At 37.9% G+C, this 27,820-nt stretch overlaps 2 protein-coding genes across 2 annotated transcripts; one reads left to right on the plus strand and one right to left on the minus strand.

The window, feature by feature from the left end:
• Positions 1–3,687: 3,687 nt before the first annotated feature.
• LOC119778693 (galectin-related protein-like) lies at positions 3,688–13,485 on the plus strand. Its single transcript, XM_038278042.1, has 6 exons — positions 3,688–3,789; positions 7,980–8,028; positions 9,672–9,755; positions 11,248–11,336; positions 12,529–12,712; positions 12,804–13,485. The coding sequence occupies exons 2-6, from the start codon at positions 7,990–7,992 to the stop codon at positions 12,945–12,947; spliced, it is 540 nt and encodes a 179-aa protein (XP_038133970.1). The 5' UTR covers positions 3,688–3,789; positions 7,980–7,989; the 3' UTR covers positions 12,948–13,485.
• Positions 13,486–20,566: 7,081 nt separating this feature from the next.
• LOC119778674 (myelin and lymphocyte protein-like) lies at positions 20,567–27,196 on the minus strand. The gene is made up of 4 exons (XM_038278023.1): positions 27,007–27,196; positions 23,510–23,677; positions 22,878–23,003; positions 20,567–21,316 (listed from the first exon to the last, which is right to left on the minus strand). The coding sequence occupies exons 1-4, from the start codon at positions 27,094–27,096 to the stop codon at positions 21,242–21,244; spliced, it is 459 nt and encodes a 152-aa protein (XP_038133951.1). The 5' UTR covers positions 27,097–27,196; the 3' UTR covers positions 20,567–21,241.
• Positions 27,197–27,820: the final 624 nt, after the last annotated feature.

Genomic DNA, 27,820 nt, shown 5'->3' on the forward strand with positions numbered 1-27,820 from the left:
CTGCAGCCACATCTGAACGCCTCAACAGCATTAGCTCCTGCTTTAATGAACACAGTGATCAGAATGTATTGTTCCAGTTTTTACCTCTTGGAATCAAGTATTATGTTTTGTTTAAACTTGAGTTTATTTCCACACCTCACTGGAAGGAGCTACTTTGCTCAGCAGCAGTTAGATACTTCCTCGCTTAAATCCTGCACACATGAACAGTATCATACTTCCTTTGTTATTGAAAATATACACAAAGGCCTTTTATTTATTAAAAAACTAAGCAAAAAAATCGAATTCAAAGTGTTAAACACAAACATAAGTATATGCCACCAGGGTGCGCTAATCTTTTAGAAATAATTGTTTTTTTTATCATAAAAATAATGTGACTATGCATCTTTTAACATCATAGTTTTGTTTACTGAAATGCTGTAAAGTTTAAAGCTTGTTTTCTTTAATCGAGGAAGTTCATATTCATGGATGCAGCTAAACGTGATTATTACCTGACTGTATAACAAAGGTGCTCCAGGGTCTACAACCATCTTTCGTTTTTTTTTTATTAATATTTATCATTTAATACACTGAATTATTTTTTTATAGCTTTTTTTAAAGGGATTTTTGTATCATGCGAAGGGAATTGATTTCTATTTTATGTGAAGGGAATTGTTTTTTTAGGGGAATTGCTTTAGTAGATTTTCTATTTGTTTTTTGAGTTTGTATGTACTTTTTTTTTGTACTGTAAAACAATTTTTTGCTATATATATTTATTAAAAACATTTTGTAAAACCCACTTTCTGGAGATCATTTCACAAAGAAGAATTCTTTTTAAAGGGAAGAAAATTGTAACCTGACTCCGCCAGATGGATTTGCTCCGCATATCCATCTGGAAAACTTCTGTAGAAGTAATTTTAGGAAGGGGCAAAAATACTGGTTAGCTGATTGGCCTATGTTGGTGATAGACGGGCCAAATAAACCAATCAGATCAACGAAGCATATGACGTACTAACAGAGCGACGGCGAAGAGGAGCCAATTGATAGATCAAACTTGCTGAAACCAGTCGGGAGAAGAGCAAAAACATCTTTTCCTCTGAGAAAAGCCTCCAGAGCAGTGTTTTGCTCTTCTTTGAGTGAAGAAATACTCTGTAATTCCGATAAAACTTGCTCGATAGCCACGCTAACGCTAGTTTCATCGGCTGAAGCCGCCATGTTCTTTAGACTGAACTGTCGCACTTCTCGTTGCGTCACACCTCAACCCGCCTCAAAGCCAACGCTGATTGGACGTTCGTTTGGTGAACGGCTCCAAATTTTCTTCAACGGAGAGTCTCCAGACTGATCTGCGAGTGAAACCTTGAAAGCTCGCGAGATCAGGATGATCTCACGAGGCTAAGAAAATTGTGGATACCGTATTTTTGCGACTATAAGGCGCGCCCTATAGTGCGGTGCGCCCTGTGTGTGTTGTTACTGCAGACGTTGTTGAGACCGCCATGAGAACGTTAAAGGGGGAAGTGTGGGCGTGGCTTGTGTATAAAAGAACAGTTATGTGCTTTATGCAGAACATTGTCTTAACAACCCTGAAAATGGCAAAGAGACTCGCCTATGAAGCACAGTTTAAAAAGAAGGCTATCAGCTACGCAGAGGAACATGGAAATTGAGCAGCCGCGCCCGCGAGAGAATTCAAGATTATTGAATCGATGGTTCGCAAGTGAAGGAAGACGGGAAACCGAACTCCGACAGGTGAAGAAGACGCAGTTGAGTTTCCGCGGACATAAGGCGAGGTGGCCCGAGTTGGAGGAAAGACTCGAGCGGTGGATCATCGAGCAAAGAACGAGTGGGGCCAGCGTGTCACTTTTCGACTAAAAACAGTAATGCTAGCGGAAGAAATGCTGGGCAAGTTACGCCACAGTTTGCGGATGGATTGTAGATGCTTGGGCTAACGTGTCTGCTGGCACTGTTGTTCGAGCTTTCGCAAAAGCCGGCATCATTTCCGAGGAGCCGCGCTGCACGGAAAGTGACTCTGACAGCGAAGAAGGGGAAATTAGCATGTCTGATTTAGCCCAGCTGTTTAATTCAGAAACGGAGGATGATGACTTTGATGGGTTTGATTAATACTTTGTAATAAATACATGAATAAAGCACAAACATACTCAGTTTTGCTCCCGCTCTATTTTTAAATACGCAGTAGAGGTATTTAAACGTAGTAGAGGATATGTACCGATATATAAAACCCGCGCCCTATAATCCGGTGCGCCCTATGTGTGTGTTAAATACAGTAATGGCACACATAACTGAGACTGCGCCTTTTAGTACGGTGCGCCTTATGGTCGTGAAAATACGGTTAATAAAAATCATCTTTGTATCCAATTGTTACGGCCAGTGGCCTTTTCTGTGTTTGTGTTTATTTTATTTTTTTTCAGAGGCCTGATCAAATTGACTGCACCTGGAAGCGGATGTTTTCCTGTGACACACCTTGGGGCCTACCGTGATTGGATCACCAATTGCCGGCTCCACCAATCATTGTTGAGGCCTCCATTTAAAACCAAAGGACTTCCTAGGGGAAGGCGCGGCCGATCCTTTGTTCAGACAGCTTGCCATTTTGTGGGGTGTAGGTTTGACTGCTGTAAAACTTGTGTTAGCTTTGATAGCTTAGTCCGCTCTAACAAATTTTGTTAACCTTGATTTCTTGTGTAACTCACTTTGTCCCGGTGGGGGGAACTTTGAAACGCCGTTAGAGATTTGTATTTTAGTTTTTGTTTAACTTGTTTTGAGAGATCATTTTTGTTTGGTTAAGTTCTTTGATTTACACATCTGTTTTGTGGATTTTGTTTTAGTGAATACTCTGTTTTTGAGAGTCCCTACATTTTGATTAATAATTGTTACCTTTTTTTGTTTATTTTGAAAAAACTCCAAACAATAAATCCTTAAATTGTTAAAACCTTACCACCAGGGTTTCTTTAATGTTGCTTCCTTTTTCCCTGGCTGAGCCGGGTCGTAACACCAGTAATATCCCAAACCCTAAAAGGGGAACCAATTAGACATCAGAAGACCTGAACCAGAAACTGCCAACATTTACCCCATCGGCTGTTTGTAGTCAAAACAAAGTGTACCGACATCATTTTCTAATACTGTATATACATATATATATATATAATTTTCTGTTGTTTTCAACACCCTAGGCTACGGTAGAGGATTAGGGCCAGTGGAAAAACAAACAAACTGATTTTTCAATTTGATTTCAGTTTAGTATGGGGAAAAAGTCAGAATTCTGAGATTAAAGTCAAAATTCTAAGAAAAAAGTCAGAATTCTGAGATTAAAGTCAGAATTCAGACTTTTTTCCCAGAATTCTGACTTTTTTTCTCAGAATTCTGACTTATTTCTCAGAATTCTGACTGAATTCTGACAATAAAAAAGTCAGAATTCTGACTTTTTTCCCCAAGTTAAACGGAAATAAAATTAAAAAATCAGTTAACTTTATTTTTTTTTTTTCAGCGGCCCTAATCCTTTTTCTTACTAGGCTGATAAGGGTCACCTTGTCGTCACAGTCGTCGCTGCTGCATTTGAACATCCCACTGCGTTTGATGACGGCTGTGCTGTAAAACCAGGGCTGCTTCCTCTCCCAGAAGTTCGGCCCTTTCCTTTGACCAAAGGACCCCTGACTTCCTCCCATTCTTTTGCTCTGTATGGAAAATGAAAAGATTTCAATGAGCGCTTCTGACTTTCACTAAGACACAATAAGAATGAAGCCTTTTGACCACAAATAGAATATTTTGTTCCTTTATGCCCTTTTCTTCTCTTCTGACCACTTGGTGAGTACGTCTGGGATGTAGATCACATTTATCTATTAGTCTGCAGATCCAACTTGCTGCACTGTTTCCTCTGACGTTTACGGCTTAATTTTTGCCTAATTTATGTTGCTTTTGATGCAAACAGACATTCCTGTGAGATGCTATAGAAGTTATAAATTGAACTCCTTGAGTAAAACCAAGAATAAGGCTAATTAAAGTATATGGTGCACTGGAAAAAAATCGAAATCTAGATAAGTCACTTTCTTAAAATAAATGCATTTATTCTTGGATTGAGGAGGTAAAAAAGAAATTCTGCCAATGGAACAAGGCAATTTACATTTAAAATAAGAAAAAAAAGAATTACATTGTCTTATTTCAAGTGCATATTACCTAATTATCTTATTTTAAGAGTAAAAACACTAATTTTTCTGCTCAAATTAAGGGTAAATACACTTAATTTAAGATATTTTTACTTATTTCTAGATGGTTTTTTCAGTGTGCATTATGGATCTTGTAATTTCATTCAACATTTTTCTTTTTTTTTTTAATAGGTCTTGCTATATTCTCTTTCGGGTTTTGCCAGTTGAAGTTTGCCATATAATTGCATGTCCTAATACCCTTTTATTGTCAGGTTTATTACGTTTATCATCTCTTGTTTATTTTCTATTTTGCTGCCTCTGTTGTACTTAAATTAGTCTTTATTTTTGCTCTTCAAATAAACAGCATGTTAGACAAAGGTGAGTGTTCTAACAAGACTATGATCCCAAACTGGAAGAAGGCCAACATTACATTTACCTCTGAAAAAGGAGATTTTTCTTTACTTAAAACTTTAGTTGGTTCTTAGAACAGGCCCAGCTTACCATGATGAAATGAGTTCTGACATTTCTGATAGGGTCCAAACTGGGGCCATAACTGCTTTAAAGACTTTGACAAAATATATTTAACCCTTTAAAGCCAGATCCAAGAATTAAAAAAACAGAAAATCACTTATTTTTGGTTTGAAGTCCTTATTTGGTCTTTTAACAAAATATGTAAAAAGAAAAAACAGAAATACATTTTTGATATTAATAATTTATTACTATGCGATAAGTCAAGATTATTTTTTGTGTAGTCTTCTACTGGCTGTTATCAGGTATATCTGATTGTGTACAATAGGATTTTGAGCAAAGTTTTTACCATTAAATTATGCAAAAGGTGTCAGACGCAAAACATTTCAGAAACCGTATGAATCAAATACGATACATTTGGCATTATAGGGTTAAAAAGGTGTCAAAATTACTAATATTTAATACTCCACTAGAAGGTATAAATCCTGCTGTTTAAAAACACTTTTGTTGAAGTTAGAGGATCAACTTAATTGCCCCAGTAAAAGTATAAAAGTAAAATTTTTAAAACTACTTACAGTATAAAATTAAAAGTAATGCAGGAAAAATAATGAGAGAAGCTTTTTAAAGGAGTATTACACTCAATATAATTCTGGAAGATAACTTCCTTTACTTAATTTTCTTAGTTTTATAACTAATGACAGTGTTAAATTTAACTTTGCATCATCTTGAAAAAACTGATTAGTATGTGGTGAACAACAAGTTGGGGCAGCACCGAGTCCAACCACAAATAAATTAATTGTACTGATGAAAAAAATTATTTTGATGGATTTTATTTTCTCTTAAATACCAACAAGCTTTAATAAAAATAAGCTTAAATGAAACAAAACTGACAAGTCTATTTTTAAAAGTTAAGGATTAGAAGTAAAAAGACTAAAAAATAAGTATTCCAGTAAAGTATAGATGGCCAAAATACTAATCTACTTAAGTATGGTAATGAAGTATTTATTTGACAGATCTGATATTTGTGGGGGTGTATTAAAATATTACAGCCTCTATGTATAACTTGAATTAGAAACAATATCATGTTTTAGCTTAATTTTCAGACCAACAATTAGAAGCAGCCATTAGGATCCATAACAGATTTATTTCAAAGCCTTTATTTACAGAGTAGTTCAGTAAACCGGCTTCTCCTTTATACAATGTCTAAGGAGGAGTGGAGAAGACATTATGGCCGATAAGATGGGATTTTTGTGCTGGTTCTGGAGGAGTAGAGGATAGTGAGGGAACTCCTGATTGTCCGGTGGAAGCTTAAAGTGCTCTGTGGCTTTAACAGGAGACAACTGGGGGCTGTAGAGAATGAGTACAGTAGCAGCCATTGAAAAAGGCCCTTCCCAGCCGAATGGCGGCCTACTTCGCGGCAAATCCCAGCCACTGGAGTGTAATATTTTTTTTTACTTTGACTCCACCCTTTCACTGAATTAGAGGGCCTGAACAGGAGATGACTCTTCTTTTTAGGTCTCATTGTCCACAAATCATGAGAGGAATAATATTTTTGTACAAATATTTATGTTTAAAAGGGAATTGTAGGGGACCATCCTGATCTCGCGAGCTTTCAAGGTTTCACTCGCAGATCAGTCTGGAGACTCTCCGTTAAAGAAAATTTGGAGCCGTTCACCAAACGAACGTCCAATCAGCGTTGGCTTTGAGGCGGGTTGAGGTGTGACGCAACGAGAAGCGCGACAGTTCAGTCTAAAGAACATGGCGGCTTCAGCCGGTGAAACTAGCGTTAGCGTGGCTATCGAGCAAGTTTTATCGGAATTACAGAGTATTTCTTCAGTGAAAGAAGAGCAAAACACTGCTCTGGAGGCTTTTCTCAGAGGAAAAGATGTTTTTGCTCTTCTCCCGACTGGTTTCGCCAAGAGTTTGATCTATCAATTGGCTCCTCTTCGTCGTCGCTCTGTTAGTACGTCATATGCGTCGTTGATCTGATTGGTTTATTTGGCCCGTCTATCACCAACATAGGCCAATCAGCTAACCAGTATTTTCGCCCCTTCACAAAATTACTTCAACGGAAGGTTTCCAGATGGATATGCGGAGCAAATCCATCTGGCGGGGTCAGGTTACCAGCCAAGGGCCCATCAATGAAAGTGGGGCCATTTTGAATGCCTGCTACTGTAGAAGCAGGCAAGAGAGCAGAGGACATATGAAGTGAGATGAGTCACTGTTTTTTTTCAGCTTTATTGTCATTACACTGTCACAAGTATAGCACAACAAAATGAACTCTGCATTTAACCCATCCCCTTGGGGAACAGTGGGCTGCCATTGTGCGGTGCCCGTTGAGCAGTGTGGGGTTAAGGGTCTTTCCTCAGGGACTCAGAGTGGCAGTCTGTGGGAGTGGGGCTCAAACTCAAAACCTCAGGATTCTAAGCTCTACGCCCTATCCACTAGGCCGCCACTCCCCCAGTAAAGGGTCTGGCAGCTGCCTCAATCCTCAGCCGACTGATGAGGGAACTTCAGACAGGCTCACCATGCTGGGAAATACCTTCAGCCAGGAACATCCATCCATTATCTAACATGCTTGTCCCAAGTGGGGTCGCGAGGGGTGCTGGTGCCTATCTCCAGAAGTTAATGGGCGAGAGGCGGCGTACACCATGGACAGGTTGCCAGTCCATCCCAGGGCAACGCAGAGACAAACAGGACAACCATTCACGCAGACCTAAGGAGAATTTAGACAAGTCAATTAACCTAACATTAATGTTTTTGGACTGTGGGAGGAAGCTGGAGTACCCAGAGAGAACCCACGCATGCTCAGGGAGAACATGCAAACTCTCAGCCAGGAACAAATCAAAGAAAAAAACACCAGAATTACAGCAAAAAAAATAAATAAATAAATAAACTTGTGCATTTAATTCTTGTTTTTAAAAATCTCTTTAGTTGTTTAAGCATTTAGCTCTGAAAAAATGAACTCTAAATAAGCCTTTAAAGCCCAAAATAAGAACAACCTTCATGTCCAGGAGAATCAGAAACGTGTCTTACTTGTTTGCGGATCATCTGTAGCTTTTATACAACACAACATCAAGCAGAGAGCAGTTTTATTTATTAGTAAAGTATAAAAGGTTCAATTGTGTTCCACTATGAGAGCCTGAGGAGGAGGTAGAAGCTCACAATGAGTGTGTTTGTTATTGACCTGGCAGAGAAAGGCATGTGGGGGCAGCTGATTATCAGAGCTGCACTGTGTGTGTGTGTGTGTGTGTGTGTGTGCTGCAGGGTAATCAGGCAGGTTGAAGCTTTCCGTCAGCGTTGATTTGGCAAAAAGACGAGACGTCACAGGCAGACTAACTGGATCTGCAGCTTATTGCTCTCCTGTTTGCTTCCTGCAGACAAAAAAAAAAAAATGGCTGAATCACACAGGCTGACAACGCAGGGCAGGAAGGTAAGTTTACACACCTGGCAAACAAGAAGCAGTTAACAGCTAACCAGAACACACACACAGGCTCAGGAACTGTCCTGTAATCAGTGTTAGAAATGTAAATAGAGTTCCCTGGGGACAGTCAGGACTTTAGCTTTCTAGTTTTTTAGCTTTTAAATAAAGGGGGTGTGAACCTGTTTTAGGCTCAGCTTGTTTAAAGTTATCTAGAAAACACAAAGGATCCTTTGAAAGCTACCAAAATAAAAGCACTTCTATCTCCTGTGGAGCAGGACAGCTTTATTTAAACCAATAAAATGGAAAATTACTTTTGGTTAAAGGTTTTTTGTGATGACCGAGGAAACTGCTAAAACTTGATTGATTTTTTTTTGTCTGTTTTATTGAGGCCTGAGGGTCAGGGGCGGATTTAGGAAATTTGGGGCCCTAGGCAAAGACAGGCAGGGGGCCCTCTGAATGGAGAAGACAACACATAAAACAGCCCCATTCTACAGATAGAGAAATGTTAATAGAATAGACATCCATTATCTGTTCTAGGTTGTGTCCCTCTCTTCTTGTCCCTTTTCTTCTTGTTTTCCTCTCTATGTTTTGTACTCAGCTGACTTTTCATGCTGTCTCTAAAGGAATGAAAGATTTTTTCCAAGCACTAAGCTCACTTAGCTGATTGCTCCTTCCTGTGTTTCCAAAAAGGCCAAAGTAAATAACCCAGTCCTTCTTTTCACTGTAGACAAGCCATGATCTGCTTATCTGTTCTCCATTTTTCATTTGGATGAAATAATAGCTGCATGAATCATGACAGCAGACAAGATAGAGGAGAGCAGGAGGCGGGGTTACCAATCTACTCGCTCTGGAGAGCAGAGTTCGCTGCTTTTAGATGTTGTCTCCAAAGTCTCCAGTAGCAGAAAAAAGTCTCTATATTTGGCGCAAGAAGCTTTTGAAATCAAAGTGCTAGAGGGGTCTGAAAAGTGGCTAAATATAGCGACTAAAGCGCTAAGTTGGCAACACTGCTCTTTGCATAGTTTGTTTTTAAATGGTTTGCTGCTGTCTGTTTGGAACTTTCTGAACATGTGCAGCAAATGGACTGATCCAATATGGTGGACACTGAAGGGGGGGCTGAGACACACTTAATATTATAAGCATTCTGATGGCATTTTAGCCAAAGGAATTTTATCAAAAACATAACTAATGTGCACAAATATAAATACAAAATAAGAGTTTTTATGTATTTTATGTAGCGAACTTGGGGCCCTAGAATGAGTGTCTGATGCTCCAGAAACTGCCTGTAACAGTTAATTTGCTCGTAATGCTCGTATGTCTTAAACTCTGATGTCTGCATCTGCCACATTAGCATCTGCTCGAAAACATACATCTTTTTACTTTCAAATAACTCCCTGAAAAGGTTGGCACAAAAGCTTTTATTTTGAATTCTGAGCCAATATAATCCAACTTCCTGTTTCACTGAGGCTCGAATTTAGGCACATGCTTGTCACAGGACAGGAGGTGTTACGTCACTCTGTGAACTTAGTACCCTACCAGCAAAAAAACAGAGACTGAAAACATTTACATTCTTTCCCTCACACATATTTGTCCCTGAATGCAACACTTAAAGTCAATAAACCAGAGTTCTAACATATGTATTTCCTTCCTGTCAGAGATGGAGTTTACCACAGAGACATGAGACGGATCAGAACAAGTCAGGTCCTCGATGCCTGGATGGAGAAGCTGAGAAAAAACTGGTAAAAATGATTAAGGCATCTTTTTTTGTGCATATCTAAGCAAGTAAATCAATTTTTAAGAATAAAAAGATTTAGATTTTATTAAAAAATACTTACAAATACTTTAGAAACAAATTAAGGGATAATCATTTTTGTAGACATTTGAGATAAAAATAGTGTTTTTCTTTCAAAACATTTCAGTTTAGGTTACATAGCCCTACAGAAAGTTACACTTTGGGAGCATAAGTTGTTTTTATTAGCTCGTTACTGATGTCTTTCTTCTTCACATTGTTTTGAAACACACTTAAAAAGGCTAAAAAAAAAAAACTGTCCAAACCATCTGTTTATAACCCTAGCATCTTAGCTCCTGTAGAAGCAATAAAGGTTATAGCTGAATAATATTTTAGTATCAGATTTTTTGGACCAAATCGATTGTTTTTAAAATCTAACAATCGGACATGTGCTGATTCGCGGTTCTGATGTTATTGTTTTGTCAGAGTTCATGATGTTTTATCACCGACCAATTTAAATCAAACTTCCAAAAATTCAGTTCAGTTTATTTCTATAGCACAAATTCACATCATGTCATCTCAAGGCACTTTCCAGTTCACCAGATCATCCAGTCAGATTGATTCAAAGTTTTCTATCTAAGGAAAATCAGTTGATTGCATCGACTTATTGACTCGAAGGCAATCCCTCACGCTAAGCATGCTTGTAGCGACAGTGGAGAGGAAAAACTCCCTTTTAACTGGAAGAAACCTCCAGCAGAACCAGGCTCAGTGTGAGCGGCCATCTGCTGAGGCCCACTGGGGTTCAAGGAGACAGAAGCAGAGATAGAAAAAGAAGCAGAGAAACAAAAAGCAGTCAGAGAGTCACAGTCAGAGAAACAGGACTACACTGAAAAACAGGCCGAGCTCCAACATCTAGAAAAAAAAGGTGTTGATGGCAGCAGCACAGCTGATATTTCTCTCCAGGATGGAGTCACAGCCAAACAGGAACAGACCAGATTAAGCTACTATGAGAAAAAGCAGAGAGAGCAGAATGTTAGATGAAAACAAAATGATGAAAAAAGGGTCCCTATGTCCTCCAGCAGTCTAAGCCTATAGCAAAAAATGTATTATTTTATGTGAAGAATATTTTTTGTGACGATTTATTTGAAGAAAAGCAGCCTGCATTGATTTATAGCTCATTGATAATTAATAAATCGGGTCTTCACGCTCAGGTGACAGCTTACAGCTGTGAAAAGGTGGCTGCTCTTTGTGCAACATGCAAAAAAAATCCTGGCCAGTCTCTGGCTTCTCATAAATGGGTTCTGCTCAGTAAAACGTAATTATTTAGTAACTTATTCTTCTTTACAACTCTGGTATACTTGTTTTCATTCGATGTTCTTGTAAAATTAATGAAGAATTTGGGATTATTTTAATTTTACTCCTTCTAATTCTTAAGAAATCTGAAACCTAAACTCAAAGCAGTCTAAATGTATTTATTGCCATGGAAATGTTTGTGCATGCAGGCTGTCCCTTTCAGAGGTCACATCTCAGGAGGACTGCAGCCAGGAAAGAAGGTGATAGTGGTTGGGATGGTGGACCCCAGGCCGGATCGGTAAGAATATGATCCTGTAATCCATCCTATTGTTTGTTTATAGGGTATAACAAGCCTCTGCACAAAACAGCAGGTTTATTTATTTATTACTCTGACAGGAAGTTTAAGAAGTGTTCTGTTCACTTATTGAACAGAATTAGGTTCATCTACAAGTTCTGCTTATAACCTTGTTAGGGTTGTTAAGTTTCCCCAGAGATGGGAAGTAACGAAGTACAAATACTTCGTTACTGTACTCAAGTAGATTTTTCTGATATTTTTACTTTACTTTACTACTTATTTTTATGGCAACTTTTTACTTCTACTCCTTACATTTTTACACAAATATCTGTACTTTCTACTCCTTACATTTTAAAAAATTGGCTCGTTACTTTAGTTTTGAATCATTTCAATGGAGTTACCGTTATTATTTTTCACGTCATCAATACCAAATTCAATCTAATTGGATGGGAATCTACGTTGCATTTGACGCACCACTACAAGATGAATCGACAGATTCGGCGGTATTCATTGGCGGCAAATCATTGCAGCTTGGTGGCGGTGGCGTTAGCATAGTAGCATGGACGACGAGATGATTGAAAATGAACACAACGGAGATCTAGTCCTATTGGCAGACATCCATTTAAAATGTAGGCAACGGCATGAAAAAAGTGGTTTCTACTTTTACTTTTATACTTTAAGTACATTTACAAGCCTGTACTTTGTTACTTTTACTTGAGTAAAGAAGTTTAATCAGTACTTCCACTTTTACCAGAGTATTTTTTAACACAAGTATCTGTACTTTTACTCAAGTACGGAAAGTGAGTACTTTTGCCATCTCTGAGTTTCCCCAACTTTAACCTATAAAGAATGAAACAAAGACAGTGTAAGATTTTTCCTGACCTTGCTTTGCAAAGGGAAGATATACAGAGCTTTAGGATTACTCTGTGCATCTTCGTCTTGCTCTACGCTTGCAGGCTTTATTTATTGAACATTCAACACATTACAACAGCAGGCGTTAGTTTCGATTACGCAATCTCTTAGACATAGCATGAACTTTTAAGATAGGGAAAATGTCTGGTTTCAGTATACGCTTTTAAAAAAGGTGTTGAGGGTCATAAACTTTTAACTTCTGTGCTTCTCAAATGAAAAACAGGAAGTGTTTATACTGTAATAATACGTGTTATCTGGCTGCCATCCTTCTCCTTTCTGCTAGATTCTACGTTGCTTTGACGTGTGGCCGTGGGACATCCAAGGAGCCTCCCCCTAATGTAGCCCTGGAGCTCTGTGTTCGCTTTAAGGACCGACAAGTCCTGCGAAGAGCCTGCATGTCGGGTTCCTGGGGCGAGGTGGAGAGAGCGGTCCCGTTTTTTCCCTTCATCAAGGATCAGCCCTTTAAGGTACCAGAACCTATGAGGAAAAATTTGGCTGCAGTACCTGGATGCAGTTATGGATTCGTGAACTGGAACTGAATTGTTTTCTGTCCCCCAGATGGAGTTCCACTGCGAACAGAGCAGACTTCGAGTGTTTGTAGACGGACAGAAGCTGTTTGACTTCACCCACAGAGTGCTGCCCCTCAGTGACATCGACACTTTATGGATCAAAGGAAGCCTAACCATCACAAAACTGGCTTAAAACTAAATTATTCCGTTCTGGATTTCTATATGCCACTTGAAAACACCACAAAATGTATATATTTATTTAAAAAAGATTTTTATTGCCTATGTTTATAAAATGGTTATAGTTTTTTTTTTTTTTTTTTTGGTCAGTCCAGTTATGACTATAATTAACACTTTACTGCTCACGTTAATCATACTTTTATTGGTAGATGATTTAAGCAATGAAACTTGTATTTTCTCTAAATCAATGAAGTTTTAATAATTTTTTATTATTCTATCTGTGTCTAATTCCAACCATTTGTCTCGTTTGAAACTTGACAGTTAATATAAAAACCCTTTTGGGGTTACTACCTCAGTCCACGGCTAATGAAGTCCAGTTTTCAGGAGTTCATTTAAAAATGCAAACTCTATTTTTTTATATTATTATTATAAAAAGTTAATCCTAATATTGTTTTGTAAGAGAATCAGGAGAAAGCTACTTTTCTTTGTGCATATTTTTACTGAATGTATATTATGCTTTAGTCATTTTTTTTAAATAAAGGTATAGAATACTGCATTTTTCTATTTATAATCCCTCTGTTTTTTATACCATTTTACGAAGAATTATTAAACATATATAGATGATGCACAGTGGCACAATGTGTTTGGCTGCAAAAATGCATTAAGAGCAACATATTTCTGACTTTATACAGATAATCCGTCATACTAAAGACAGAATGCTGTTGGAGAATGAATCAAACGCGAATTAACTTTTATCTTTGTAAAAGTATGATCCTAAAAATCCACCAGCGTGTTCAGCATTTAGCTAACTTTCAAGCCACTTTCCAAGCCTGCAACCCGACTGTTAATCCATAATCTGGCATCTCAAGCCTGCCTCCAGCCTATCACCAGCATGTTCAGCCATTATCTGCAGTGGTGTCAAAACTAAACACATTTGTCACTTAAGTAGAAGTATAGATACTGCAGTTTAAAAACACTCTGGTAAAAGTTGAAGCATCAACTTGACCTCTTTAAAAAAAAAAAACAGCCAGATGCAACTATATGAATTAAAAGCTCAATTTTTCGAATATTTCTATAAATTCTTAGAGATAGGGCCAAGGATGAGGGATGTCTTGTTGGTCTCCGTCTCCCGATACGCTCTCTCCTGTGTCCGACCTTTCAGACATTTCAACATCTTTTTCTGAATCCCACATTGTAGCATGGCATAGACAATTCAGGTTTAAAGTTTGAAGAACACCTGCTAGCTTCTGATGGTTTCCTTTAGCTAACCAATGAGTGTTTGCGTTATACGACTCATCCAATCACACTAGTTTTCACTAGATGTGGGCAGAGCCAATGATCTGCATTGGATGGAGCACATGACGGGAAATAAATATTTATAAACATTAAACCGAAGCCAAGAGTAACGAGTAACGTTTGCTTTAGAAATGTAAGGAATAGAAAGTACAGATACTTGTGTGAAAATGTAATGAGTAGAAGTCAGAAGTAGTATTTGAACTTCGTTACTTGACCCCCAGCCTGCCGCCATCCTGTTCAGCCAATATCTGCCTTTAAATTGTAATTGGTGGATGGGTTTTATCTTGTGCTGGAAACTGTCAGATTTGACTGTTCTGCACGCTTCTCTCCAAAACATGTTTTTAATGTTTTTATTGACTTGTTGAGATCATCATCAGATGACATCACTAAATTATGTTGGTTAATTAATTATTGTTCATTGTTCAGTGGTTAACAGTAAAGTTCTGTCTTTCTTTTGTTTTGCTTTTCTCAACATCTAAGGAGAATTAATTTTAGCACACTGTCAATGACCTCGCAAAATCTGAATTGATTTCTTGGAATAACATTTCAAACGTACTACCTAAAAACCTTCACATTTAAAACATGCATTTATTTTATACAAAATGCGTATATAATCTTTGAGTGTGTAATCAGTGGATAGCATTGCTGCCTTGCAGCAAGAAGGTTCCGGGTTTGATTCCCGGTCCTGGGTCTTTCTGCATGGAGTTTGCATGTTCTCCCAGTGCATGACTGGGTTCTCTCCGGGTACTCCGGCTTCCTCCCACAGTCCAAAAACATGACTGTTAGGTTAATTGGCTTCTCTAAATTCTTCTTAGGTGTGAGTGTGTGTGAATGGTTGTTTGTCTCTGTGTTTCCCTGCGATGGACTGGAGACCTGTCCAGGGTGGACCCCGCCTCTCGCCCGTAGACAGATGGAGATATTCTCAGACATAGTTTCGTCCATCTTAAATAGATTTTATACTGTCCTCAGCTGCTGAAAAGGAAGATATGCTATGATATGCGACCTTTAAATGTGCTGAAATCTATTTCTAAAGCAACATTTTCATAATTTATCACCACTTGGGAGTTTTTTTTTTTTAACATGTCAGCTTTAGCAAAGTTTCTACGACTGAATTATTTTTTACACAACAGGAAATAAACGACTTAAACCGAGAAAATGGTATGCAATAAAATATGTTAGCATGAAATCAAACTAAGTTTCAGTCTGTAACAAACTGAACACCTCCTCAGTACACCAGTTGGACCAGCAGGTGGCAGCACTTATGCACCTTTGTACACTACCTGAGATTGTTACCATGTGAAAAATGTAAACCTGAATAATGAGGAAACTTTAACTATTTATGTTTTTTTTCTGAACTAGTATTAATGAGAAAGCATTGCTATTTTATTTTAGCATTTAAATTTAACACCAGGTTAAAACATTTAAGTTTTTTTTTTGGTTACAAAATGTATTAGACCAATCAGTCTGTGACAGATTTGTTAAGCTCTCATGGGTTTTTATTAAGTCGTTCAGAATAATCAGAAGTCGTAAGATGCCTTTTTATTAATTTGGCTAATTTGGCTTCTTATATCCTATAACCTAACCTAAAACCTCTGAGATTAAATGCAAACAAATATACATTTACAACTTTGACTCATGTTATTTATCTGGACCTTTTTTATATCTATCACCAGACAAAAACTATATATAGAAGCAAAAATATTTTAAAATATATAATGAATCGTTTCTGAAAAAGTTGATCTACATCCTTTCATAAAACAAACTCTTTAATCTCATGTGCCGTTCTGCCTCCTTTAAAAAAAAAGAGAAACACCCAACCCTGGTAAACCTATAGCCTGACCTTAATATGTCACAAAAGTGGTGCCAAATGAAGGGAAATCTAGTTAATAAAGGATTCTCATCCAAAAAGGCTGATCAGCTGTTTGTTGTGTGTGATCAGGGTGAGTAATGACCGAGTTTAGACGCTCTGCAGCCTCGTCTTCTTCAGTTTCATGGAGATGCTCCTCTATTATCACCCCCTGTCTCCTCTCATCCATAATACATCACAGTCACAGTTCACTGACCTGCTATACGGACCCATCAGCTCTTCATCGGCACTGAGTGAGTGTGTGTGTGTGTGTGTGTGTGTGATCATACTTGTATTACTTGCTCTACGAGGGTGCGGGTTTGTTCACAAAAGGACAATTTGGGACGAGTCATCTTCCTTTCAGGGGAAACTGAAGTATATTCACTGTTCAGGGAGCAGTTGGTTAAAGTTCAAGGATTGGGTTCGGTAGATTATTGTCATGGTTGATGAAAGACTGCATGGAAAAGGTGTAGATGTGGAATATTTGAACTTTACTTGTTGATTAATCACAGCTTTGATTAATTAACAATATCCTGTGATGATGCTTGAGTCTGGGCCTGGAATATCTGCTTAAAGGCTTTAAAGTCCGGTTCAATTATATACACTTCAAACTGTATAAAGACTCCACTACTCCTTAAACAGATGATAGAATTAAAGAAAAAGCATTAAGACATGTTAGCCCTTTATAGGGCGTTTTTGTTCACTTGCATACCCCTTACAAATGGAGTCCCCCCAGTCCCTCAGTGACATCTAAAAGCATAAGATCTATATCAGCCATTCAGCAAAGATGCTGCTACATGGCTGTTCACCTTAATTTGGCATTTAACCAATTAGATGAGCCCTTTAATGATATATTACGTACTAGAAATTAATTTGAAGAAAAAAAAATAATACCGTAAGTCAAGAAAAAAAGGTAAAAACCTAATTGAAAAGCTAAAAAGTAAAGTTAAAAAGTTATTAAGCCTAGTTAACAATTATATTTAGGTTTATAAACTAAAAGATGTAAGTGCCAGTATCAGCATTAATGCCTCTAAGGTAATGTTTATAAAAAAAATTTGTTTATTTCACTCTCAGAGTGTTCTTCGTGTATTTCTTATTGAAGCACTTTTTTTTTTATTTTTCTTAATATATTTGGGCAAGCTGGCGTTTCCTGTTATTAAATTGACACACTGCAAAAAACTGAAATCTACATAAGTCGTTTTTTCTTGCAATAAGTGCATTTTTTCTTGAATTGAGGAGTTAATTGAGACACTTTGCCAATGGAACAAGACAATTTACGTTTAAAATAAGAAAACACAATTGCATTGTCTTATTTCAAGTGCATATTATCTAATTATCTTATTTTAAGACTAAAAAAATACTAATTCCATTGGCAAATTATCCCATTTACTTACTCAAATTAATGGTAAATACACTTCATTTAAGGCATATTTTCTCATTTTTAGATGGTTTTTGCAGTGCAATAATTTTTACGATCAAAATATCCATACTTTTTAAATGTTAAAAAGGTAATAAGGTGTTGTCCTGGATTCCAATAACACTATTGGCTTGAATTTTTGATTTTCAAAGTATTTCACTGAGTTCCCTATAAAGGGTTAAACCTCAGTTGTTGTTTTTCCTATTTGTTTCAAATACATTAAGTTCTAGTTTTATTGATTGTTGTTGTTTGTTTTCCAGTACTGACAGTAGCTTTCAGTCTTTTAATAGTCACCGTGTGTTAAAGGATAACTTTGTATTTACAAAAAAATTAAAACACTAAATTAAAATAATGTTGCCAGTTTATGTGCATGCCTACACCTGTAAAAACTTGCTTATAAGGTGTGCTCACAGTAGATTTGGGTTGGTCATTGCACATGACTTGCACCTCCAGTTTAAAGCTCCTCTGAGCTTCTACCTTGTGGAGACCAACATTAAAAGGAAAAGGTAGGTTTTTGTGGTTTGATAATGTGAGGGATTTACCCGCTTCACTAATTGGTGTTGCAAACAGGCATTTAATGTTGAGTTATTGGAGGAAGCCTTAAGTCTTTGTCTTTATTTATGTAACTTATTATTTGTGTTGTAACCACTCTTTTTCTTTGAGGTCACCTGGTCAGGTGTTGCCATGGAAGCGCGCCTATGAACAGTTCTGACAAGGACTCGGTTTTTCTATTAAGCCTCATAAGAGAAATCCACACTGACTGAGAGGGAGGGGAGATACTTTGGGTTTTGTATGGGTTTTGAGTTTTGTTTATCTTCTAGTTAATTGTAAATGTTATTTTTTTCCTCTAGAGGTTTAATCTAGTTGATTGCCTCCCAAACAGAGAACGTAAATGTTATCAAAGTTTCCACCCCTTTTATTAGAGATGGTACAGGCTGATAACCTGACTCCGCCAGATGGATGTGCTCCGCATATCCATCTGGAAACCTTCCGTTGAAGTAATTTTGGGAAGGAGCGAAAATACTAGACGGGCCAAATAAACCATTCAGAGCAACGAAGCATATGACGTACTAACAGAGCGATGACGAAGAGGAGCCAATTGATAGATCAAACTCTTGCCGAAACCAGTCGGGAGAAGAGCAAAAACATCTTTTCCTCTGAGAAAAGCCTCCAGAGCAGTGTTTTGCTCTTCTTTCAGTGAAGAAATATTCTGTAATTCCAATAAAACTTGCTCAATAGCTACGCTAACGCTAGTTTCATGTTCTTTAGACTGAACTGTCGCGCTTCTCGTTGCGTCACACCTCAACCCGCCTCAAAGCCAACACTGATTGGACGTTCGTTTGGTGAACGGCTCCAAATTTTCTTTAAAGCTACAGTGTGTAATAATTACAGGGATATACAGTCAGAAATGTAATATATCATACATAACTATGTTATTTATCATCATCTACGAGCTCAGCCTCTTAACCTTAATATTTGCGTTGCCTTAGAATTCGTTATTTATAATTACATAGGAGCGGGTCTCGCAGCCATGGAGGCAGACATCTTTGCGCTACGGCAGCGCAGAGCCAACAAACTAGCGATTGCGAGATCGCCCATTACGCTCGAAAGTAACTACGTCAAGTTGAGAGAGATGAACTGAGACGGTACTGAACAATAGATGGCAGTATTAAAATTATCTATGTAAACAAACCTCATCACTTGAGAAGGTAGGTGATGCGGACGTCGTGGAAGACATTTTGTCCCGTAACCCCTTGCTCACACTGGCTCCGGTGCAGTTACCGAGCCGACGGAGACCGTAACTCCCACACACCCCCTCTCACACCGCCCTTTTGACTACGGTGCGGTGGGGCTCTGCAGCTCCGGCAACAGGTCCGGAGATTTAACTCGCTAGAACAGAAGTTCACTTGTTTCACGTAACTTCACGCGATAACACGGCCCAAATAAGGACATTTGCGAAGGCTTGTTGCAGAGGGCTCCGGCACGCCGCAAGGATAGCTTTCTTGCGGAATTTTCTGCAGCGCCGGAGTGTCTCGGTAACCGCAGCCGGACAGCTCAGCAGCCGGTGAGAGAGGTTTACGTATTTTTAATGACTTGGAATCACTGCGGCGCCGCACCCACCGCACCGCAACGGTAAGACCGGAGTCGGTGTGAGCCTGGGGTAACGCTTGCCGTACTGTTGGGGGGGAGAAGCGGTGGGGGGGGAGATGTTCATGTTGCTGCGGTCTGCAGTCTGAACGTTAAATGTCGCTAAAAATTACACACTGTAGCTTTAACGGAGAGTCTCCAGACTGATCTGCGAGTGAGACCTTGAAAGCTCACGAGATCAGGATGGTCTCACGAGGCTAACAGGCTGATGCTTTAGAAAGCTGGGTTGCTTAAATGTAGGTGCGTCTTTTTTCCAGGTGCTTCTGCTGTGATTGAAAAAAGTGGAACCCCTGCTTCTCTGCTTTGAAATGTAAAAAGTTTTTTTTTTTTTTTTTGCAAATATATATATAAAAAAACAGAGCTCTACAATTTTTTGGATCCAGTCTGATTTTTTTCTCTTGGTGTTTTTCTGTGCCACACAAGCCTTTTTAATTCCACATGGTTTCTGCTTTTGTCTGTAAAGCTTACAGATAAATTGAGAAAACAAACATTTGAACCTCCCCCCTCTGGTGGGTTTTTGATTTTCAGTCGCAGATACTCCTGTTTGCTGAAACTGTCGTCTGAAGGCAGCTCATTGAATCCCTGATGGCCGTGCCCCACCGCAACCAACACCTTTTTTAGTGCGTTAAGTAGGGCGTGACCTCTCCACACCTTCAAGGTTTCGCCTGATATCTCAGCTAATGAAATATTTAAATGTCAACAAGGCATCCCGTCTGGTTTTGTGTCTCTTCTGCCGTTGTTTTGTGTTTCCTTCACTGACACTGAGAGGCATCAACCATGAAGAAAGAAACGTTCACGCTAATGCCTTTTAGCAGGGCGACATTATTCAGAGCTTCAACAGCGGCTAAAGATAAACTGATATGAGGAACAAGAAGAATGAAGTCGGGTTCTTGACGTGCTTTGGAAAGATAATTACATTTTCGTTGTCTTGAAACAAAACAATGTGTTTTTATTTTAAATGAGATTCACAATTTTAACATTTACAACAAATACAATTACAAAAACTGATTCAAAATCCCCATTTGTATACTTTTTAATGCCTACCGAATTTTACATCAGATTTTATGCTATATTTAAAACTATTATGACAGAAAAAATATAAAAATACATTAAAAAAAAACCTTTGCTGTGGACAGTCCTCAAAGTGATATGTTTAAGTTCATATAGACTTTAAAAAGTTGTCATAATAGGAGGTAATAAACAGCAATAACTGGTAAATATTAGGCTCTAGATTTAACCAACTTAGGAGCTCAGATATATTAAACAAGGTGATTATCTTTTCTTAGCATAGTTAAAAAAAATATTTTACTAACAGGGAAATTTAACAACATGGGTTACAATAATGCTGCCAGGGTTTGTCACTTGTTTAAATGTTCTGTCGATCTGCCGATGAACCACTAGGGTCATCTATGGGGCCACATTGCTCTCCGGTTTCTCAAAGCTGACATTTTATGATAAACTGGATTGATTCAAAGCTTTCTCAGAAACTAAAACCCAGTAGGAAGGAAATCTCTATGACCTCCATCCTGTCAGCAGGCACAGCTTTACGTACTGCAATAAAATGTCTGTTTTGTTCTTGTGGATCTCATGAGGCTTTTAGGTTCTAGAAAGATTTCCATCGAATGGCAGACAATATTGTGTGGACGAAGTAAAGGAGAGTTGCTGTATAGGAGAAAACCTGAAAAAAAAGAAAACATTTGTTCAGACTGTTGTCTTTGTTTGCTGGTTTTTATTGTTAGTATTTGAAAAGATTATTTCAGATTGTGAAGCAAAAGTGTCTGATTTTTATGTTTATAACTGCATAGTAAGAAGAGGATGAACAGCCTTAAGCTAAATGTCCTTGAAGTGGTGAAAAGCTAAGCTAACAAGAAGTGCGCCACTTTAACAAACTAGAAAAGTTAAAACCTAAATCTCACATGCTTGTCTGGGATGTATTAACTTTACACTGAGCTTGTAATTGTTGTTTATCTACTAATCTTATCAATAAAACTTTACAGAAACTTAAAAAAGCTAAACTAATCCTTTAAGTTGACATTAAGCTAGCTCTTCTTGCTACTGTTGTCATGCTAACGCTGAAACTTTGAATCCGAGGGTTTGGAAAGGGATCTGCTCAACACATTAGAAAAAGAAAATGTAAAACATACGGAACATTTTTAAATGTTATCTGACATGAATCATTTTAGCTAACTTGTGAGCCGGTTTTAGGATTTAAAATAGGCCTAAATCAAGATTTTCGAGAATAAAGTCTTAATATGATGAGAATAATGTCATAAAATTACGAGAATAAAGTCATAATATAATGAGAATAAAATCATGAAATTAGGAGAATAAAGACCTAACTTTACCAGAATGAAGTCACAACATTATGCGAATAAAATCGTAAAATTAGGAGAAGAAAGTCGTAACATTATGAGAATAAAATAGTAAAATCAGGAGATTAAAGTCGGAACATAACAACAATTTGTAATATTATGAGAATAAAGTCATTAAATTAGGAGAATAAAGTCATAACTTTAAGAGAATAAAGTTGTAATATTATGAGAATAAAATCATAAAATTAAGAGATTAAAATCGTAACATTACGAGAATTAACTCGTAATATTATGAGAATAAAATCATAAAATTAGGAGATTAGAATCGTAACATTACGAAAATTAACTCATAATATTATGAGAAAAAAATCGTAAAATTAGAAGAATAAAATCGTAGCATTATGAGAATAAAGTCATAAATTTACGAGAATAAAGTCGTAATACTGTGAGAATAAAATCATAAAATTAGGAGATTAAAATCGTAACATTACGAAAATTAACTCATAATATCATGAGAAAAAAATCGTAAAATTAGAAGCATAAAATCGTAACATTATGGGAATAAAGTCATAAATTCACCAGAATAAAGTCGTAATATTGTGAGAATAAAATCATAAAATTAGGAGAATAAAGTCGTAACATTATGAGAATAAACTCAAAATATTATGAGAATAAAATCTTAAAATTAGGAGAATAAAGATGTTACATTACAAGAATAAAGTCCCTATATTACAAGAATAAAGTTGTATTTTATGACAACTTTTACAAGAATAATAATATTACGACTTCATTCTCGAAATAAAATAAAAAAATCTCTAGCCTGGCCTTAATACTCCATCGTACCATCTTAACTCCATTTATGCAACTTTATAGACCTCACATTAATCATCTATACCACACTGTCCCCCATAAAGCAACCATACTTACAACTGCAGAGATATCCAGCTTGTAGTTTAGACTGGGTGGGTCTGTTTTCATGTCCATGGTCACTTTAGCCAAGGCTACTGAGGCACTGAGGTAGAAGAAGGCAGCAATGCCATGATACATAAAGTCCTGATGGAGGAAGATAGAAGACAGAGACAGATGTCAATAACTGATAAATGCTGCAGAAAATCAAACATTCACAAACGTTGATCTATTGTTTGGAACATTTGAGATTATTTTTTTCCTCTGGCTGTTGAACCGGATATAACATAAAAAAATGCAACAACAAAAAACCATGGTATAAAGGGAAAAATGAAAAAGCTGTTGTATTAACAGGTTGGACCTGCTTCTGTCATTAAAACTGACTCATCTGCTCACTCCATAGATCCAAACGGTGAAACATTCTCTAACAGATATTATTTCTCATTCAACAACAGCCTAAAGCCTTTCTATTGTATTTAGATCTGACAAATGAGGCGGCCATTAGAGTACAAAAAAAAGTCATTGAGATGCTTAAGAGTTCATATTAGCATTTTTATTTTTATCTTAAAAGCAAATGGCATCTACAACAACGCCATGTAGAATCTGTCTGCAGTTTTTAACATCTAAACACTTCTCTTTGAGTCAGAACTTACTGCAGCTGCCCAGCCGCTGGAGTTGCGGTGACTCCCGCAGGCGAACACCACCAACCAGACGAAGGTCATGATGAAGCAGAAGAGAGAGACAAACATGACCCAGCCCTGAGGGTTGTGCGGCACAACGTAGGTGCAGGCCACCAGGATCCACACCAGACCGCCGAAGATCTGCAGGGACAGCAGAGAACGTTGAACCATCAGCTCTTACTGCTGCAGAGGAAGACTTCCTTATTCATGTCATATTTTTATCAAAGATGGCATGTAGTCTGAACAACAGACACCGACCACAGAAGATTGCATAAAAAGACTTCCTTTAACAATGGAAACATTGTAAGATGAGACATCGTGTAAATCATTTTTGAATACTTTCTACCTTTTAGTGGGTAATTAAAGTGGAATAACTTTAAACCATCATGTTTGTTGAAGATTCTCAGTCATCAAGGTCATAGTCATTCCAAAAAAAAGAAGAAAGTTAAAAACAATCCACTGGATTTTGTTTTCAAGTTTGAAGACGTTTCGCTTCCCATCCAGGAAGCTTTTTCAATTCAAACCATCATGAAAAGATTTGAGTTGCAGGTTTTATACAGTAGCCTGACAAATCCATGCAAACATGCAAATAGAAACCGACGAAAGGGTCCACCCCTTTGGAATGGGGGTCATTTGGCCTCTTTTGTTAGCCCTATTCCTGACATTATGAATTGAAAAAGCTTGGAAAAAAAGTCCAGTGGATTGTTTTTAACGTTCTTTTTTTGGAATTTAAACCATCAGGTTATTATTTGGCAACAGTCTTTGTAGGAGCCAATAATCTTTCGGTAATAATTAACTAAGTTTTTTTATTTTTGTGGATAATCTAAGTTTATTTATTCTACTTTATTGTTTAATATCTGTTTGGAGATTAAGATTTTTGGTTATTTAGTTATGTTTCGTTGTTTCAGGTAAGTTATGAATAATTTGGGTGAAGGAAGTTTACAAACAGGCTGTCAATGGTAGGACCAGCATGCATCTGGGTGGGAGTACAGTTTTTTACCAGCATGGAGTTTGTTTCTTTTTGTTTGCTTGGCTGATGAAAAAAAACAAAAACAGGAAAACTGATGGAGTTTGCCTGGATTTTTTTTCCTTTTGCTTAAATGACTCCTCAGAGTAGCTTTGCCTCGTCTGTTCCTGTTTGGCTGTGACGTCATCCTGGAAAAAAACATCAGCTGTGCTGCTTCTATCAACACCCTTGTTAATAGATGTTGGAGATCGGCCTGTTTTCCAGTGTGGTCCTGTTTCTCTGACCGTGACTGAGTGGATGTGCTCTCTTCGTCCTCTGGCATGGGAGCTGCCTTGGAGCTCGTCTGCCTGGCTGTGTGTTTCCTGGACGGGGCCGCCTTTTACAGCTGCTTTTTGTATCTCTGCTTCTGTCTCCTTGAACCCCAGTCGGCCTCGGCAGATGGCCGCTCACACTGAGCCTGGTTCTGCTGGAGGTTTCTTCCTGTTAAAAGGGAGTTTTTCCTCTCCACTGTCGCTACAAGCATGCTTAGTGTGGGGGATTGTATTTGAGTCAATGAGTCAATGCAATCAACTGGTTTTCCTTAGATAGAAAACTTTGTATCAATTTGACTGTATGATCTGGTTGAACTCTAAAGTGCCTTGAGATGACATGTGTTGTGAATTTGGCGCTATATAAATAAACTGAATTGAATTGAATTGAATTGAACTTGTCCAGGGTGCATCTGTGGTCTTTGTGGATTTTTTTGTGTCATCAAAGCAGGGCCACAACAGTTTTAATAATTTCTTGTCATGCTGTGATGCCGAGACACATGAACATCACTTGTTCTGATTATTTTGATGAAAATCTATCAATCTATAGAAAATCAATTAATAGAAAAGTTCCATAAAACCTTGAGGCTAGATGACGAGGCTCAGTTAAGTTTAGTTTCCTGAGGCGTCTCTTAAAGGATCCTCAGCTTTTGTCCGCTCAGTGTTTCCAGCTCGGTCCACAGCAGGGAGCCGGGTGTCTCTGCCTGCGTTTATTCTACACCTTCACTGATTGACAGGCTGCATTATTCATGGAGGCCGACCCTCCTCCACCTGCTGCCATCACTGTCCAGCTCCACCTGCTGCCACCACTGTCCAACTCCACCTGCTTGTTCGCTCTGTTTTCTGTGTTTCTATGTGAGTTCATGCTCCATTTAACACCAGCGCGTCAGCAGCATTCCACAACGTCACTTCCTTCACACTGAACCTTTCTTTCTATACCTCTTTTCTGTTCTGCAGGCTCATTTTGGCAAATATATCGTTTATTTTATTGTTTCTCTTTTTTTTTTTACCCCTGTTGTTTAATTTGATTAGTGAATAAACTGATTAGATTCACTCTGTAACAGATTTTCAGTTTTCAGCTAAACAGATGAAGCTGGAGAGATTGAGGGGAAAGCTGGATTTAAACCCACAACTGTCCAAGGATGATTGCTCTATCCATTCAGATACATTTACTTTGAGACAGAATCTTCCCACAAAATGTGATAAACTTAGCTTTTAAACTTTTAAAAAACTTTTTAAGGTACCGTACTGTTTTTATAACACCAGGAATGATATTTGATAGCAGGTTGGCCACATCAGCAGAAAACCTGATTAAATTAAACCTATTATGCTCTCATTGTAACTCTATGAAGAGCAAAACACCCAAAACTAATATTAAAACACTAATTAATATTAAAAAAATTTGAATTCTATTGTTTATCACGTTTATGTACAGACTTTATCTTTTTTTGCGATAACTGGCTCTCGATTTTACCCCATAAATTACTAAAATATCTATCAACCAATTAAATGACATCATAATTGAGTCTAACATCAACCTTCTCTTAATTCTTTTCTTGCCAGAGATGCTTTACTTTACATTTATAACTATCCTATAAAGGATCAATTTAACTAAGTTTAAATAGAAGCCTTTAACATTTATAAACGCTGAAAGGTAACAAAGGTCAAGGAGGTTTAGAGCAAATGTTTTCAGGACCAAAAATACTGAAACATTGTTTTATGGCTTCTAAGTGATGGAAGGTGACTCCCCATAGAGTCAGACTCACCATCCCTGTTTTTACTAAATATATTTGCTTTTCTTTTTAGTTTTTTTCTGCTCTTTAACAATGTTTTTTTTAAGGAAGCAAAAATAGCCACTGAAAAACAAAAACTGGTCAGACTTGTTTAAAGGAGTGAGAGTAAACGTGGCTTTCAATTTGAAGCACATGAAAGGTAAATGCGAGAAAAGGAATAATTATTTTTTATTTTTTTTGTCATGTTTTTAGAACAGACCAAATTCTAATAAAGTTTTTTTTTTTTTTTTTTTTTTTTTGAGGAGCGCGGGAGGTTTGGTCCGTGCGTAAAAGCTGCGTGTGTCCATCTATCTGTGCGCCCTTTGCATCCTAATGAAAAACAATGCGGAATAAAATAACAGAAATAAAACACGCGCTCCTCTGGAACTCGCTGTTAAATCCTCAGCTGAAGCGCTTTCTTACCAGTTCTGGCACGTAGAGGATGTCCGGGATGGTGGTGCATATCCCCACGCCGCTGGGCAGGTGGCCCATCATGGCTGTGTTTGAGGCCATTACTTCGGATCGGCTGCTGAAGTGAGACTGAGGAGGATTCAGACCTGATGGGCTTTAAAACCAGGAGGAGCTGACTGGAAAAACCGGAATCCCCATCAGCCGAGCGCAGACACGCCCGGCGTCCTGCTCAGCGGGGAGGATCTGAGGTCCTGACAGAGACTGAGGAGGGAAACTCTTCTAATGTTTGATAGAGGCTGCTTCATCACCATGGAAACCCAAGTCTGCTGCAAAACACCAGAACAAGGGCAGTGTGACACCTTTCTAATTTAATTTTAATTAAAATGTCCTAATATCTAAAAGCCTCTGGCTTACAGATAAAGAAAATGTGTGCTGTTGTTGTCATAATATTAATTGAACTTTATTGATCTCACATTGGAGAAATTAACTCCCTGCATGTAACCCATCCCCTTGGGGAGCAGTGGGCTGCCATTGTGCGGCGCCCAGGTAGCAGTGTGGGGTTCAGGGTCTTTGCTCAGGAACCGACAGTGGCAGTCTGTGGGAGAGGGGCGTGAACTCAGAACCTCAGGATTCCAAGCTCTTTGCCCTAACCACTAGACCTCCACTCCCCACACTCCACCATAAATAAGCTATAATGTGGGAGAACTCAGTCCCACAGAGGAAGACTTTGTAGAGCCACCTTTTGGTTTACATTTCAGCTAAAAGTCTTTCTTCATTTAGAAACTGTTTTACTTAATTACCTTATTTAGAATAGTGGAAAACATCC

Source organism: Cyprinodon tularosa, unplaced genomic scaffold (assembly GCF_016077235.1).
Source record: "Cyprinodon tularosa strain WSP-4 unplaced genomic scaffold, ASM1607723v1 ctg137, whole genome shotgun sequence".
NCBI lineage: Eukaryota > Metazoa > Chordata > Actinopteri > Cyprinodontiformes > Cyprinodontidae > Cyprinodon > Cyprinodon tularosa.